Source organism: Carettochelys insculpta, chromosome 32, assembly GCF_033958435.1.
Source record: "Carettochelys insculpta isolate YL-2023 chromosome 32, ASM3395843v1, whole genome shotgun sequence".
NCBI classification, from domain to species: domain Eukaryota; kingdom Metazoa; phylum Chordata; order Testudines; family Carettochelyidae; genus Carettochelys; species Carettochelys insculpta.
In genome coordinates, this window is record NC_134168.1 from 466,064 (window position 1) to 482,488 (window position 16,425).

At 53.6% G+C, this 16,425-nt stretch overlaps 1 protein-coding gene across 1 annotated transcript; it reads left to right on the forward strand.

Moving 5' to 3' along the window:
• The first annotated feature begins 11,041 nt into the window (after window positions 1-11,041).
• Window positions 11,042-15,117, forward strand: LOC142004475 (olfactory receptor 6Z7-like). Its single transcript, XM_074982119.1, has 2 exons — window positions 11,042-11,655; window positions 14,937-15,117. Exons 1-2 carry the CDS (start codon window positions 11,042-11,044, stop codon window positions 15,115-15,117), a joined length of 795 nt encoding a protein of 264 aa, XP_074838220.1.
• The last annotated feature ends 1,308 nt before the right edge of the window (window positions 15,118-16,425 follow it).

The window sequence follows — 16,425 nt, forward strand, 5'->3', positions numbered from 1 at the left end:
CTGTCGGGGGACAAAGAGACCGGATCTCAGACATATCAGAAAAGTGACTGCAAATTAAAACATTTTTCCTGGTTTCCTTCCTGTTGGGACCCTTCTGACTAACACCAGCTGAAATATCTCTGTAAATTACAGCCGACTGATACGTGCTTGCTCAAGGCCTTAAGCAGAGTCAGGGACATTTGGTTCGTGTGCTAAAGGGGGTGTCTTCTTCTGTCTCTTGCAAGTCAGGTTTCTCCAGGCAACTCACTGTCATTGGGTTGAGATGTTCTTCTGTCCATATGAAGGTGAGTTTTCCGGAGTTCTTCGTTTTCATCTGATGGAAGAGCCGCTTGTCTCTGTCTCTGTGTTTCCAGTCGATGTTGTCTGTTTGTTGCATTTCCAACAGCTCTCGATGGGGCCGTTCTGTGTGAGTGGGATGGAGCTGGACCTGACGGGGGTCTAATTCCCTCAGTGAATGTGGCGCTGTGTAAGTTGTGTCACTTCCAGTGGGAAAGTGCATTTCCTGCTCTGCGTCTCTGCTGTCTCGCTGGTCTGAAAGGTGTGGTGAGAAGGAATGGCGCGGTCGTCTTTGCCCATTGTTGTGGATTAGCCTGGTGCAGCCGAGGTGTGAAGATAAGAGCTGTTTGTTTGAGGTACTCTGGTATGGCCATCCCTGGCCGTTGGGGGGCTCCCCATGGGCCGTGTAAGATATGTCAGTGGGGGTGGAGGCGGGTGGCTGAAGGCTGGGGATGAGGGAGTCTTGGTGTTTGGGATGGTGGAGGAGTAGGGGTGGGTGGTAGAGGAGGGGGAGCAGAAGCTTGGAGGGTTTAGGGACCATGGCAGTGGGCAGAGGGTGCTGCAGTGAGGGCAGGGGGCTGCAGTGGGGGCCTTGTTGTCTGTGGTGGTTGAGGGTAGGGGGTGAGGGTGCAGAAGTCAGGGAGTTGGGGGGACCAGGGCAGGGGGTGGGAAGTGCTGGGTGGTTGCACACCAGGGAGATGATTATTGACAGGGAAGGGCCTGTGAGGGCAGGGATAGGTCAGGGCAGAGGGTTTGGGGGGTGGGAGGGTCGGGGGTGAGGGCAGGAGCTGGAGGTGCAGATGTCACAGCAGGGTTTGGTGTGGGGTTTCTCAGGGCAAAGGTGGAGGGGGATGGAGTGAGGGGAGGGGGCTCAGGACAGAGGGTTGGGGGGTCGTTAGCGCAGGTGTTTGGGTGGGGGGGTCCTTGCCGGGGTGTGATGTAGTATGTGCAGGGTCTGGGAGGGTTGGGGCAGCTCAGGATAGGGGGTGGAGGGTGCCAGACGGAGGGTGCAGTGTGGGGGTCAGTGCAGAGTCTGGTGGTGAAAGTGTCACCGCAGGCGAGTTCCCAAATACGATTTCTCAAATGAGGGCACATTCTCCTCTCACTCGTATGTTAATGATACGAATAATCGCACCAGTGCCCGGATTCCCCTGCAGTGACACCTCACACCAGCAAACGGACACTGGGGAGCCGAAACATGCTGGAAACCGTTTTCCGATGGAGAAGCCCCCTGGAATCTGAAAGCGGTGGGGGACTTTGGCCTTTTTGCTCTGCACAGCGTTATTCTTCCTTCAGTGTTAGTGAACGACCCAAATCATTCCTGCCTCCCTCACAGCCAGTTCTGCAATACATTGGTTTGTGTCGACGTAACAGAAGAGACCCAGGGCCAGCTCCTTATGTGGTGTAAATCGTAACAACGCCAGGGGTGTAAAAGGAGCTGTACTGAGAACAAGGATCAATGGGCTTGAACTGCAGCAAGGGAGGTTTAGGTTGGACATTTGGAAAAATTTCCCAGCTGTCAGGGGGGTTAAACACTGGAATAAATTACCTGGAGGGGCTGTGGAATCTCCATCCCTGGGGATGTTTAAGAGCAGGTTAGACAGACATCTATCAGGGACGGTCTGTGCAGTGCAGGGGACTGGACGCAACGACCTCTCGAGGTCCCTCCCAGTTCTGATGGTCTATAATCCTGGGAGCCTCTGAGTTACACCAGTTCTGAAGCTTTCTCCTATGATGGTAACACAAGGAATTTTACAAGAAACATCCCATGATGTAGGAGACATTTCCTACACATTTTACTTCAGGCTCATTAGTTGAAAAGGAACTTCATAATCGCAGGTGTGACCATGAAATGACAGAGTTGAATTAAAAACGAGACACAGAAAGTGGATTTTGCCTGCCCTTAACTTCCTCAGTATGGGGCTCTCACAGGACTGCAGCAAATAACAGTGAGCTCGTAAGTGGGAACCAGAGTGACAGAAGAGACACACTGAGTGGGAACACCCAGAACTAGAGACTGTTCTTCTGACTCTCAATGACACACGCTCTCCAAGAGAACAAAGAGAGAACATGAAATCACAGGAGCAAAGGAAAGGGTGGGGCTGAGCTACGCCCAGTGCACATCACAGAACCTTTTCAAACACCTGTGAATGATATTTTCTAAACATACAGAAGCCGTGAGAATTCTTGTGTCTCTCTTAAGAGCTCCTTTGAGGAACCTACACTGACATTATGAAGGACTTTCCTCAGCACGACCATGGCACTAAGTGCAGAGCTGGCTGAGAAATGGAATTTGCATTCTGTGGGAAATGCCAGTGTGTGTTTTCACACTGAATCAATATGAAAAGTTGAAGCAGCAAAAACCCAAATTACAGTTCACAAGAGTCCATATGAACTCAAATGTCTAACACAAAATGTTTTCTCAGTGTTTACGTATGGAAAACATCCAGATAGATTACTTCTTTTTCCAGAATGGATTTTGGTTTTTGTTTTTATGTCTTGGCTGCCATTTGGACGGAATTATTTCATTATTTGGCCTTACTTAGTTTGCAGAAGGCAAGAGTGAGGGGGGATTTGATAGCAGCCTTCAACTTCCTGAAGCAGGGCTCGAAAGAGGGTGGAGAGAGGCTGTTCTCAGTAGCGACAGATGGTAGAACAAGGAGTCTAGGTTGGATATTAGGAATCAGGGTGGGGAAGCACAGAAATGCATTTCCGAGAGCGTCGATGGAACCTCCACATCAAGAAGTTCTTTAGTCCCAGCTTGACAAAGTCCTGGCTGGGATGATTTAGTTGGGGTGATCCTACTTTTGGCAGGGGGCTGGACTCAATGACTTCCTGGGTTCTCTTCCAGCCCTGACATTCTACGATTTACTCACCACTCAGAATAAGGTCTGGGGAGAGTCCTGTCTTTGAAAGCTCAGTGGTAATTTCAGTTCTCTTCAGGTCACCCACACAGTCCCTTTAGAAACAGGAGACCATGCAAGAAATTAACAAAGCCCCATTGTGTAACGAAAGGGCTCAGATAAATTCAGCTATGAGAGCCCACCTCTAAATTAGTGGCCTTCACCTGTGGAGCATGTGCCGTGGTCGTGTTCAGGAGTGAATATTCTCATGAGAAGAGATCAGATGGAGCCCACCCAGCTGACTCTGCTCAAATTCATAAACAGCACACAGCTTACGAAACAACAGTTACACTCAGAGTTAGTGGATAATGAGGAGGAGGAGGAGGAGGAAGGCTGGGGAGCAGAGTGGAGAAAAGACGAGAGATGTGAGAAGAAAAAACACCGACATCACCACCACAAAAAGAATCAGGCGTGGGGAGGAGGAGGTGTGGGGCTCATCTGTCACTCTGCTGGGCACTATGGAATGAGGGGACCAGAACTTCACCTTGTGCCAATGATCACCGCACCCTGAAATCCAACACTTGCCCTCATCCAAGATAGCAACATTAGGTAAATTCTGAATGACAGACAGACACTAAGGTTGTCCACAGACAGGATTGCAGTGGGGGGACGGCTGGGGGCTGAAGCTCCTTTTACCTACCTTGTTCAGGATGGGCAGTTCCATCTCCCAGCTGCTGCTGGTGCTGGACGTGCTGAAGGAAACAGGTGTGTTTATTACATTCACTGGCTTCTGGGACCAAGTCCCTCAGGCCAAATTTCTTGCCGTATTCCCCAGAGGAAAACAACACTGCCTCAGGCTGCAACAAACAAAAGTCACTCAGAGAATCAGTTTCTAGGAAGTTGTATCATCGTCACCCTCAACTTCACCTGTATTTTCTGAATTAAAATCATTCTGAGATTCGCTCTCCTGGTAAATTATTTGACCTCTTTTGCCAACAAGGAGGACTGATTTGTCCCATCAGGACACCCCAGATTTGGGGCAGGGACAACCCCCAGGGCTCATGGCTGCAGTTCCCTGATGCTCAGACTCTTGTCTCAGAGCCATGATGAGAGCCCAGGAGCTCTGACTCCCACTCCTGCCTGCTCTAACCATTACACCCCACTGCTCTGCCAGAGATGAGAGCAGAACCCAGGAGTCCTCACTGCTCAGACCCACTGCCCAGACTACAGGGCCGGATTCCCACTGACCCTGGGGGCTGCCATGACCACCCCTGCTAGGGCCCTGGCCTTGGACGGGGTAGAGCAATGAAGGCCCACGTCCCCCCTGCCACCACACGCCGAAGAGGGAGGGAACCGGTGGCTTTCAGCCCCACTGTGCACCCCTGAGTCTGTGGAGAGTGACTGAGGCAGAGATTGTCCAAGTGACGTAGGTGGTTTAGGCACCTGTTATAAAAAGGAAATGGAAGTGGGTGCTCAAATCCCCTGGGCAGCTCTGAGCTGGCACCTGAGATGTGTGCGGAGCTGCTGCCGCTCTCGGGGCCGGGCGGGGATCTGGTCTCAGATTCTCCTGACTCCTGCGGCTCCACTCACGCCCCAAACCGCCTCCTGTCTCCTGCCTTCCACTGGAACTGATGCCTCAATCCGCCCCACCCCCTACCGGAACTCACACCCCAAACCTCCCCCCAACCCCTCACCAGAACTCACACCCCAAACCTCCCCCCAACCCCCCCACCAGAACTCACGCCCCAAACCTCCCCCCAACCCCCCACTGGAATTCATGCCCCAAACCGCCCCCTGTCCCTCCTCTGGAACTCACACCCCAAACCTCCCCCCAACCCCCCACCAGAACTCACGCCTCAAACCTCCCCCCAACCCCCCACCAGAACTCACGCCCCAAACCCCCCCACCTTTGCAAAGGGCCCCCACTTGTGTAACTCTTCTATTGATGCCAGGTGCCTGCCAGAAGGGCCGGGTTCAGCTCCCAGGGGTTTCCTGTTAAGGCTACAACCAACCAGCTTGAGCCCCCACCCAATGGCCTCGGACAATCTCACCCCACTTGCTGGGTGCCTGTAAGGCAGTTCTCCCCCTGCCTCCTCGCAAGCACAGAGTCTAAGATAGAAACAGCTCATTTAATAACAATAACCTGCCCCGAGTTCACAGGGACAGATGCAGAATATCTAAGCAAAGAAGAGACAAAGCCCTTTAACAAGGTACCAGCCCCACACACTGCAGAACCACATCTCTTGCTGGGGTTCTTGGCCTTTCCCCACACACAGTTACAGGGGGCACCTCCCACGGTGCAGTCCCAAACCCAGAGCCCAGGGCAGTACTTGCTGTCCACTTGTCCGCAGCATCCCATCAACTGCTACTTGCTGTTCACTTCTCCTACCAGCCACGCACCATTGACCACTGGGGGAATCACCCGAACACAGAACCCTGTGATTTCAGCTCTTCACGTTGGGACTGTAAAAACTTATGAAAACGCTGGGGTCCAACTCTGTCTTTCAACAGATGGGGATGGCCAATCAAACCGGGCTTTGAACTGCACTACCAAGATATAGGAAAGACCACCAAACTCAAAAAACTGCTTCAACTAACAGCAACGAAGGGTCCTGTGGCACCTTATAGACTAACAGAAAAGTTTTGAGCATGAGCTTTCGTGAAGAAAGACTCACTTCATCAGATGCTGGTCTTGGAAATCTGCAGGGCCAGGTATAAATAAGCCAGAGCAAGGCTGGGGATAACAAGGTTAGCTCAGTCAGGGAGGGTGAGGCTTACTACCAGCAGTTGATCTGGAGGTGTGAACACCAAGGGAGGGGAAGCTGCTTTTGTATTGAGCCAGCCATTCACAGTGTTTGTTTAAGCCTGAGCTGAGGGCGTCGAATTTGCAGATGAATTGTAGCTCAGCAATTTCTCTCTGGAGTCTGGTCTTGAAATTTCTTTGCTGCAGGATAGCTACTTTTAAGTCTCCTACTGTGTGGCCTGGGAGATTGAAGTGCTCTCCTATGGGTTTTTGTATATTGCCATTTTGGATGTCTGATTTGTGTGCGTTCATTCTTTTACGTAGAGACCGTCCAGTTTGTCCGATGTATACAGCAGAGAGGCATTGCTGGCACGTGATGGCATAAATTATATTGGTAGATGTGCAGCTGAATGCACCCACAATGATGTGGCTGATCTGGTTAGGTCCTGTAATGGTGTTGCTGGTGTAGATATGTGGGCAGAACTGGCAACGAGGTTTGTTGCATGGATGGGTCCCTGAGTTAAGCAACATCTACACGTGCACGCTACATCAAAATGGCTTATTTCCATGTAGCAACATAAGGCTACAAAACACAAAATAGGCTATTTCGATGAATAGCGTCTACATGTCCTCCAGGGCTGGCAACGTTGACGTTCAGCGTCGACGTTGCGCAGCACCACATCAAAATAAGCGCTGCGAGGGAACGTCTATACGCCAAAGTAGCACACATCGAAATAAGGGTGCCAGGCACACCTGCAGACAGGGTCACAGGGCAGACTAGCACTTCCGGGGCAACAGCTAGCCGCTCCCTTAAAGGGCCCCTCCCAGACACACGCAGCCTGCACAGCACTTGGTCTGCAGAGCAATAGGCACGCACACCTCGAGCGACGCAGTCATGGACCCCCAGCAGCAGCAGCAGCAGCAGCCAGAGGTCCACCCAGCCGCCCCTGCAGGAGCAGGGCTCACCCTGATCCATGCCATGCAAGAGGCAGCTGAGCACCTCCTTGCCACAGAGGAGGAGCTGCCTGCAGGGGAGGAGGACACAACCCCCAACCCTGCAGCACCCCCCACACCCGCCGCACACGCCGCCGGCTGTGGAGCTACCCCACGAGCACCGACTGGTGGGAGCGTCTGGTGCTTGGGGAGTGGGACGACGACCGCTGGCTCCAGAACTTTCGCATGAACCCGCAGACATTTCCGGAGCTCTGCCAGTGGCTCACCCCCGCACTCAGGCAGCAGGACACCGCCATGCGGCGTGCCCTCAGCGTGGAGAAACGGGTCGGCATCGCTGTCTGGAAGCTGGCCACTCCAGACAGCTACTGATCCGTGGGGCAGCAGTTATGCGTCGGCAAGGCCACCCCCGGGGCTGTCCTCATGGAGGTAAGAGGACCCACGGGGGGAGGGGGAGGCAGCCCTGGCAGGGGAGGGGAGGGGGGCCCTGGCGGGGGTGGGCCACACACACCCTGCACACCCCTCATTGGTGCTCTCCCATGTGCTTCCCCTGCAGGTTGTCCGTGCCATCAACACCCTCCTCCTCCACAGGCTCATGATTATTGGGGACCCGGATGCCGCCATCGCGGGCTTTGCCACCCTGGGCTTCCCCAGTTGCTTCGGGGCTCTGTATGGGACCCACATCCCCATCCGCGCCCCGGAGCACAGTGGAGGACGCTACCTAAACAGGAAGGGCTACCACTCAGTGGTCCTCCAGGCCTTGGTGGACAGCCGGGGCCGCTTCCTGGACATGTATGTGGGCTGGCCTGGCAGCACAAACGACGCCCGGGTATTCCGGAACTCGGGCCTGTGCCGCCGGCTGGAGGCGGGGACCTACATCCCCCAGCGGGAGATCCCTGTGGGGGACACCACCATGCCCCTCTGCATCATCGCCGATGTGGCATACCCCCTCCGGTCCTGCCTCATGCACCCGTACACGGGCCATCTGTCTGCCAGCCAGGAGCACTTCAACCAGCGCCTGAACCACGCGCGCCAGGTGGTGGAGCGCACATTTGGCCGCCTCAAGGGGCGCTGGAGGTGTCTCCTCACCCGCCTCGATGCGGGCCCCCCAACATCCCCCAGATTGTGGGTGCGTGCAGCGCCCTGCACAACCTGGTGGAGAGCAAGGGGGAGACCTTCTTCCAGGGCTGGGCTGTGCAGGCCGGCAGGGCCAATGTGCAGCCACCTGCTGCCCCCAGTCGCCAGGTGGACCCCGAAGGGACCCCGGTCCAGGAGGCCCTGTGGGTCCAGTTCGATGAGGCCGTGGGGTGAACGCTGGCAGGCCTCCCACTGCACCCCCCCCATCCTCCACAACACTCCCTGCACCTATGCCCACACCACAGAGCACCCAACAGCACACCCCACACCCCCACTTTTCTTGTAAATAAAAACAGACATGTTTTTCGTGAAACCAGAATATATATGTTGAACTCTTATTATTATATCATAACTATGTACAGCCAAAATAAATATTATACATATGCGTATTATAAGATGAAAGGAAAAAAAGGGGAAGACAAGGAAGGGGAGAACTATTTACATGGGGGGGCAGGTATCATCATAACATAACAGAACAGGGGTCTAATACAAACTATTTACAAAAGATAGGTGAAGGGGATATATACAAAGGGGGAGGGGGGGAGCCATGTCCTGGGCCCCACACCCCCTAATGTCCAGCGCTGGCGGTGGGTGGCCATGACCTGCGCCTCGGCCGCAGCCCACGCCGGGGCTAGCTGGGGGCCGGGCAGACTGGGAGATAAGGCCGGCGGGTGTCAGCTGGCCCCAGGTCCCCCTCGGCAGAAGGCCCCTCGGTGGAGGACGGCGGTGCAATGGCGGGTGGAGCGGAGGGTGGAGCAAGCAGGGCGGGCAGAGCAGTGGCCGGCACAGCATGGGGGGCCAGGTAGTCTGCGATGCGCTCAAATGTGCGAATAAAGGCCCCCCATGCCTCCTGGCGCCAGGCCAGCGCCCGCTCCTGTAGTTGGAGGCACCGCTCCTCCACCCGCAGGCGCTGATCGGAGACCTCCAGCTGCCGACGGAGGATGGTCAGCAGCTGGGGGGTCCGTTCCCGTCCTTGGATGGTGCTGGCTCCACCGTCGTCCCCTCCTTGGGGCCGGTCGGTGCTCCGCCGAGGGGCTGGCCTGGAGTGATGGCCCTGGTGGGCTCTCCGGGACCACTGACACCTCGCTGGCGCTCTCTGGTCCCTCCTATGGTGCAGCTGCGGAACATGGCGGGGAAGAAGAGTGGAGACAGCCGTTAGTGTGGGCCCCGAGCCGTGGCCCTTGTCTCCCCACCCCTCTGCTGCAGCTTTCCCATCCCCGTGAGATGCTGCTTCTGATGATGATGGGTGTCCCACCCCCTCCCCCCGGGGGACCCTAGGTTCCGCTCCCCCCATCCCCAGGGATGGGGCATGGCACTGTCGTGCTGGGGGGGCAGGGGCTGATGCACTCTTCTGAGGGACATGCCACTGCTGTCCTTGGGGCCATGGTCATCTGGGCATGTGGAGGGCCCTGGTCATATCTATTTCCCCCACCCCTCAACCCCAGGGGTGTGCACCAGGGGGGTACACACCTGATGGTCCACTCCCACGGTCGGGGGACACCCGGTGGGTGGGCACCCTGCTGGAGCTCTGGGATGGGATGTGGATCCAGAGACATGCATTGCTGGAGGAGGGCTCCCCCTTCTCCTCCTCCTCCGGTGCCCCGGGGGTGGGCTCCTTGGGGGGCCCCCGGGGTGCAGGGCTTACCTCCGGGGCACACTCCGGCTGCAGGGCCTGCTGGGGCTCGTCGGCCAAGGTATCAAGGGTGGCCGGAGGGGAGGAGGTGTGCTGGGGGCCCAGGATGGCCCTGAGCTCCCTGTAAAATGGGCAAGTGACGGGGGCAGCCCCAGATCGGCCGCTTGCATCCCGGGCCCGGGCGTAACCCTGCTGCAGCTCCTTCACCTTACTCCTGACGTGGTCAGGAGTGCGGGCAGGGTGAACCCGGGCAGCCAGGCCCTCGGCCAGCCAAGCAAATGCATCCACATACCGCCTCTTGCTCCCCATTACCTGGAGCACCTCCTCCTCGCTCCAGAGCCCCAGCAGGTCCCAAAGCTCGGCCTCCGTCCAGGAGGGGCCCCGCTGCCGCTTCCCAGCCTGGCTTCCAGTCTGGGAGCCCTGGCTCCCCTTGGGGGGGTGCCCTGGGGGCGCTTAGGGGGCTGGGGGGCAGCCATCGCAGCGGTGGGGGGTTGATGTGGCTGCTCAGAGATGTGCAGGCTGGCCGCATGGCTGTGCTGCCGCCTGCACGCTCTCTCAGCTTCCTGCACAGGAAGGCAGGGGGCGGGGACCTTTAAGGGGCCGCTGCACGCTGCGACCATCGAGCTCAGGGGCTGGAGAGAGCGTCTCTCAACCCCTCAGCTGATGGCCACCATGGCGGACCCCGCTATTTCGATGTTGCGGGACGTGCAATGGCTACATGTTCCCCACTTCGACGTTGAATGTCGAACTGGGCGCTATTCCCATCTCCTGATGGGGATAGGGACTTCGACGTCTTGCCACCTCACATCGATGTCAACTTCGAAATAGCGCCCGCCACATGTAGCCGTGACGGGCGCTATTTCGAAGTTGGCGCCGCTACTTCAAAGTAGCCGGCACGTGTAGATGCGGCTCCTGTGTGATACTGGCATCTAATTAGACAAGGCGCTATTGAGCACTGCCCATTGAGCCTGGTGATCTAGCCAGCTTTTTATCCACCTTGTAGACCATGCTTCCAATCCGTGCTTCTTTAACTCGCTGGCAAGAACACTTAGTACTGAAGGTGAGGTGTGTTCAGCCATAGATATGCAAGACCATAATTAAATTTACAATGTCAATTAACTTTGGCCTTTTAAAAAACATGTTTCCAAACATGTTCACCATCTGGAGTCTTGACTGAACCGTTGGGGTGGCTACCAGCAGGAAGAAACCAGAACTGAAATTATCACTGTTTCACATGGATGTTAGATTTCTAATTGCATCATTTCTTTTATTTACCCCAGATGAAACCCACAACAAACACACTGGTGGGAAATGAAACGACCATCATGGAATTCATCCTCTTGGGATTTCAAGACCTCGGTAACCTAAATGCTGTTTCTTGCGATCTATCTGGCAACTATGGCTGGGAACAGCCTCCTCGTGGTGCTCGTTGTGGCTGATCATCACCTCCACACCCCTATGTACTTCTTCCTGGGGAACTTGTCCTGCTTGGAGATCTGCTACAGCTCTACCATCCTGCCCAGGCTGCTGGCCAGCCTCCTGACTGGGGACAGAGCCGTCTCTGTGCCCGGCTGCATCGTGCAATTGTATCTCTTTGGTTCTCTGGCAGGCACTGAATGTTGTCTGCTATCTGTGATGTGCTACGATCGATATCTAGCAATATGCAAGCCTCTGCACTATGCAGCCCTTATGAATGGCAGGCTGTGCCTCCAGCTAGAGGCTGGGCTGTGGATAGGTGGGTTTCTGTTTGTGTCTATCTTTGTTTTTTTGATGTCACAATTAACGTTCTGTGGCCCCAGTGAAATCGACCATTTCTTTTGTGATTTTCGCCCAATAATAAAGCTCTCCTGCACTGACACCCACATGGTGGAAATTACTAGTTTCATGTCTTCTTCCCTATTCACTCTCCCTCCCTTTCTGTTGACACTAGCATCTTACGTTTGCATCATCTCCAGCATCCTGAGAATCCCGTCCACCACTGGGAGAAAAAAGGCCTTTTCCACCTGCTCCTCTCACCTCATTGTGGTGACAATTTTCTATGGGACCCTCATCATGGTTTATTTGGTCTCAGAGTCTGATACATTGGGGGACCTTAACAAAGTGTTCTGTCTTCTATGGAGTCCTGACTCCTCTGGGCAACCCCCTCATCTACAGCCTCAGAAACAAGGAGGTGAAGGAAGCCTTGAGGAAAGCTTTCCTTCCATTTTTGTCTTTTAAATGAACACAGGGTTTTAGGAGTGTCTTTTCAATAGTATGAAAATCAGAACTTCATGACTGTACCAGTGGAGTCTGCATGGTGCCTACCTGGGGTCATTGGAATCATTCTGGGGGAAAATTAAGACACGCAGCCAAATGTTCCCTGCACCCTTTACTCACACAGGACTGTGAAGCTTCCATGAGTTTGAATTATTCTCTTCTGGCAGTGGATGAATGTTGAAGAACTTAATTAGTTCATGGAAATAAAATAATTAAAACAAACTTCTTAAGAAACCTAGCATTTGTCTTCAGTAACTTTGTCCCCACTGGGATTAAAATTGAGCTACCGCATACACTGGGCACTTTCTAAATGTTAGAACTCATTTAACATATGTGTGCACATTGGAAAAAATAACCCCAGCTATACGTACAATACGATGGAGGCTAATGTAGCTGTAACAAATCAGGAAAAAGATCTTGGAGTTATCGTGGATATTTCCTTGAAACCATCCACGCAGTGTGCGGCGGCCGCCAAAAAGGCAAAGAGGATGTTAGGTATTAGAAAAGGGATAGAAAATAAGACAACGAGTATCTTACTGCCCCTATATAAATCTATGGTACGCCCACATCTTGAATGCTGCGTAGAGAGGTGGTCTCCTCACCTAAAAAAAAGATCTCCTGGCACTGGGAAAGGTTCAGAAAAGGACAACAAAAATGATGAGGGGGTTGGAATAGGTCCCATATCAGGAAGGCAAAACGACTGGGACTTTTCAGTTTAGAAAAGAGGCGGCTGAGGGGGAACATGATAGAGGTCTATTAAATTACAACAAGTGTGGGGAGGGTGAAGAAGGAGAAGTTATTTACTTGTGCCCATAATGCAAGAACTAGAGGACAGCAAATGAAATTAATGGGTAGCAGGTTTAAAACTAAGAAAATAAAGTTCTTCTTCACTCAGGGCACAGTTAACCTGTGGAACTCCTCACCAGAGCAGACTGTGAAGGCTGGGACTATAACAGAATGTAAGAAAGAGCTAGATAAATTACTGGAGATTAGGTCCATAAAAGGCTATTAGCCAAGGGTAGGAATGGTGTCCCTGGCCTCTGATTGTCAGAGGCTGGAGAAGGATGGCAGGAGACAAATCGCTTGATCATTGTCTTCGGTCCACCCCCTCTGGAGCACCTGGCACTGGCCACTGTCGGCAGACAGGCTACTGGCCTGGATGGACCTTTGGTCTGACCCAGCATGGCCGTTCTTATGTTCTTAAGTTCTTACTTTGTACTGGGACCCTGGTGACATGCAAGGCAAGTCAACCTATCTGTTCTAATGTCATCCCTCTGATGGACGCGAGAGGAAACGTCGTGCGTTGCTGGGAAGCTGGCTTTCTTGCTATTTGTTGCCAAGGTGATTCAGCTTGCCTGGCAACATAGACAGTTAATTTTCTTTGGGAACCATTGTCATGGGGCCACCAAATCATACAGACGTGATTGATGCCAAAAGAGATATGGCTTCCTTTATTGATATTATGTGCCCATAAATTAAGGAAGTATGGATTGGATACATGGAGTGCAAGGTGGATAGATACTTGCAGATACTCATACTTGTAAGATGGATAGAAAGCTGGCTTGATGGTTTGGCCCAACGGGTAGAGGTCAATGGCTCAATATCTGGATGATGGTCGGTTTCAAGTGGAGTTTCCCAAGGCTTGGTTCTGGGGCTGGTGTTCTTCAATGTCTTTATTAATGACCTGGACGAGGGGATGGATTGCACCCTGAGCAAGTTGCGGATGACACTAAGCTTGGGAGTCAGGTAGATTTTTTTTCTCTTCTGCCCTTCAAATCGGCTCTGATACCTTCTGGGTGAATTCTCTGAAGAAAGTAAAAAAATGGATAAGGACAAGTCTCCTGACAGCCGTTCTGCCCTGCCCTGCAAGTGGTGTGTTTGTTTTCCTCCTGGAGGATAGAAGGGATTTCATACGTACAAGGGAAAGAAACAGGAGGAATTAGAGGCCCTGGCACAGTCAAGGAGGTATGAGATGGTTGGAATAACAGAGACTGGGTGGGATGACTCGCATAACTGGAGCACTGTCACCGAAAGGTATAAACTCTTCAGGAAGAACAGGTGGGGAGAAAAGGAGAAGGAGTTGTGATTTATGTGAGAGAGCAACGAGATTGTCAGAGCTCCAGTTTATGGGAGAGAAGAGACAACAGAGGGTCTTTGGGTTAAGCTTGGAAGTGGACGCAGAAGAGGAGATGTTGTGTTTGGTGTCTGCGACACGCCACCAGATCAGGTCGACGAGGTAGACGAGAATTTCTTCAGACAAGTATGAGAAGCTTCCAGATCACAGGAGCTGGTTCTCATGGGAGACTTTAATCACCCAGACATTTGTTGGGAGACCAATATGATAGCACAGAGATAAGCCAGGAAGTTTTTGGAGAATGGGGATTACTTCTTGGTACAAGTGATGAAGGAACCGACCAGGGGCCGTGTGCAGCTGAACCTGCTGCTCACAAACAGGGAAGAACTGGTCGGAGAAGTGGAAGTGGGTGTCAACCTGGGCTGCAGTGACCATGAGATGGTGGATTTCAGGATCCTGACACAAGCAAGAAAGGTGAGAAGTAACATACAGACCCTTGATTTCAGTGGAGCAGACTTCGACTCTCTGAGAGAAGCGATGGGCGGGATCCCCTGGGAAGCTCATATAAAGGAGAAAAGGAGTTCAGGAGAACTGGCAGGATTTTCAAGAAGTCTTATTGAAGGCACAGGAACAAACCATCCTGATGCACAGTCAGAAAAGCAAATATGGGAGGCAACCAGCTTGGCTTACAAGGGAAGTCCTTGGTGAGGTTAAATGGATCCGTACAAGAAATGGAAATGAGGACAGCTGACTGAGGAGGAGTATAAACATACAGCTGGAGAATACTGGGGGGTCATCGGGAAAGCGAAAGCACAATTGGAACTGCAGCTGGCAAGGGATGTGAAGGGTAACAAGAAGGGCCACCACAGGGTCACGTGTGCCCTTGCTGCTGACCCTGACGTTCTACAGTTGTACCATCAGTGCCAGCCTGAGAATCCCGTCCACCACCGGGAGGCAAAAGGCCTTTTCCACCTGCTCCTCTCACCTCATTGTGCTGACCGTTTTCTACGTGTGCGTGATCAGTGTCTATGTGGTTCCAACAGCCAACACGCCCAAGGCCCTTCACAGAACGTTCTCTGTCTTCTACATCGTCCTGACTCCCTTGATCAACCCTGTCATCTGCTGCCTCAGGAACAAGGAGGTCCAGGAGTCCCTGCGGAAAGGGACTCGTAAAGTGGTTGCTTTCAGAAAACAATTGGCATGAGTGAACGTCTGTATTGGGGTGAAACCAGAGAGGGGGGTTCTCTGTTGGCCAGCTGCCAGGTGAGCCCCTGCGAAGAGGGAGGGATCTTTTCATTTGAAGCAGTTACCTGCAGTGGGGGCTGTTTCTTTGTGTGTCCGGGAGAGGAAGACGGAGATGTTTAAGCCTGGGCAGGGCTTAACGAATCCAGTCAATATCCAGGCCAGAGCGAGGTCTGGGCATGCAGACATGGAAGCTGAAAGGAAATAGTCAGGTTGTCATTCCTGTTGGCCTTGGTGTCGACTTCTCAGGAGGCCTGGTGCACCCCCCGTACATTGTAACTTTTCAACAGAATCCCAGGGAAGTGATTTGCTCTGTGTTTATCTCCCCCCTTTTTCAAAGTTGCTTGAGAACAGCCAGCACGTGTGTGTTATCGCCTTGTATATTTTGCCTTTTGTTTCATTAATAGATCACCCTTTTCAAGGCAATGATTTGACCTGTGTCCTCAGGAGGGGGCTGTGTACAAATGTGGCAAAGACTGAAAGGTCACCTGTGAGATTGCAGCTGATTTTTGTGCTCTCTTTTAATTGGGGTTCAGATCTTGGTGTTATCCCACAGGTCCCCCCGTGGCGAGGCAGCACCCTGGAAGTTTGGAGACTCACCTCTGAGCTCGGCCTGCAGCCGTATTGCAGCCCATGGGAGGGACGTACGTATGGACTGGGCCTCTGTGCCGTTTGTCTCTGGAGGGAGAGGGGACTCACTTCACAACGAGGCCTCTGGGCCCCATTGCCTCTACCCGAGGGGACCCAGTGGAGCGCAAGGCTGCGGAGTTGAGCAGGTGTTAGCAGATGTATCTGTGGATTTGGGCCGAGTGGCCGGGTGAGCACCGAGTGTGGGGAGCGAGCAGAGCCTTGGAGAAAAGGCCGAGCAACACCCTGGGAAGGGCTCGTCTCTAGGGGAGCCACCCCCCGGCCGTGCCCCTCGACACAGGGGCTCAGGGGAATGGGTGTGAACGTGAGCGTTTGTGCCGCCAGCTGCGACCGGCGGCCGCTGAACTCACTTGCGCGGGAGGAATTTCCCAGCTGCCCCCCACTCGGCAGTGGGAAATGTGGGCCCCCCCCGTGCTGAGCTGCTCCAGACAATTCTTTCCCGGCGCTCGGCTGGGGGCTCTGGCCAAACACTCCTGCTCTGAGCGACCCCGTGTCTGGGCTGGGAAGGGACATTCAAGGGGTCGGATGTGCAGAGCCCATAGGGTGGGGGATGAGGCTCCCTTGCTCTGCAGCGTGGGGCGGGGTCCCGGGCTGGGTTCCAGTCATGTCAATGGGGGATTCT

Bases quoted from the DNA above. Each gene is read 5' to 3' on its own strand.
- LOC142004475 (XM_074982119.1), top strand. From the start codon at position 11,042: ATGTACTTCTTCCTGGGGAACTTGTCCTGCTTGGAGATCTGCTACAGC. The intron at 11,656-14,936 runs GTCTGATACATT...GTGCGTGATCAG, and splicing joins ATGGTTTATTTGGTCTCAGA to TGTCTATGTGGTTCCAACAG.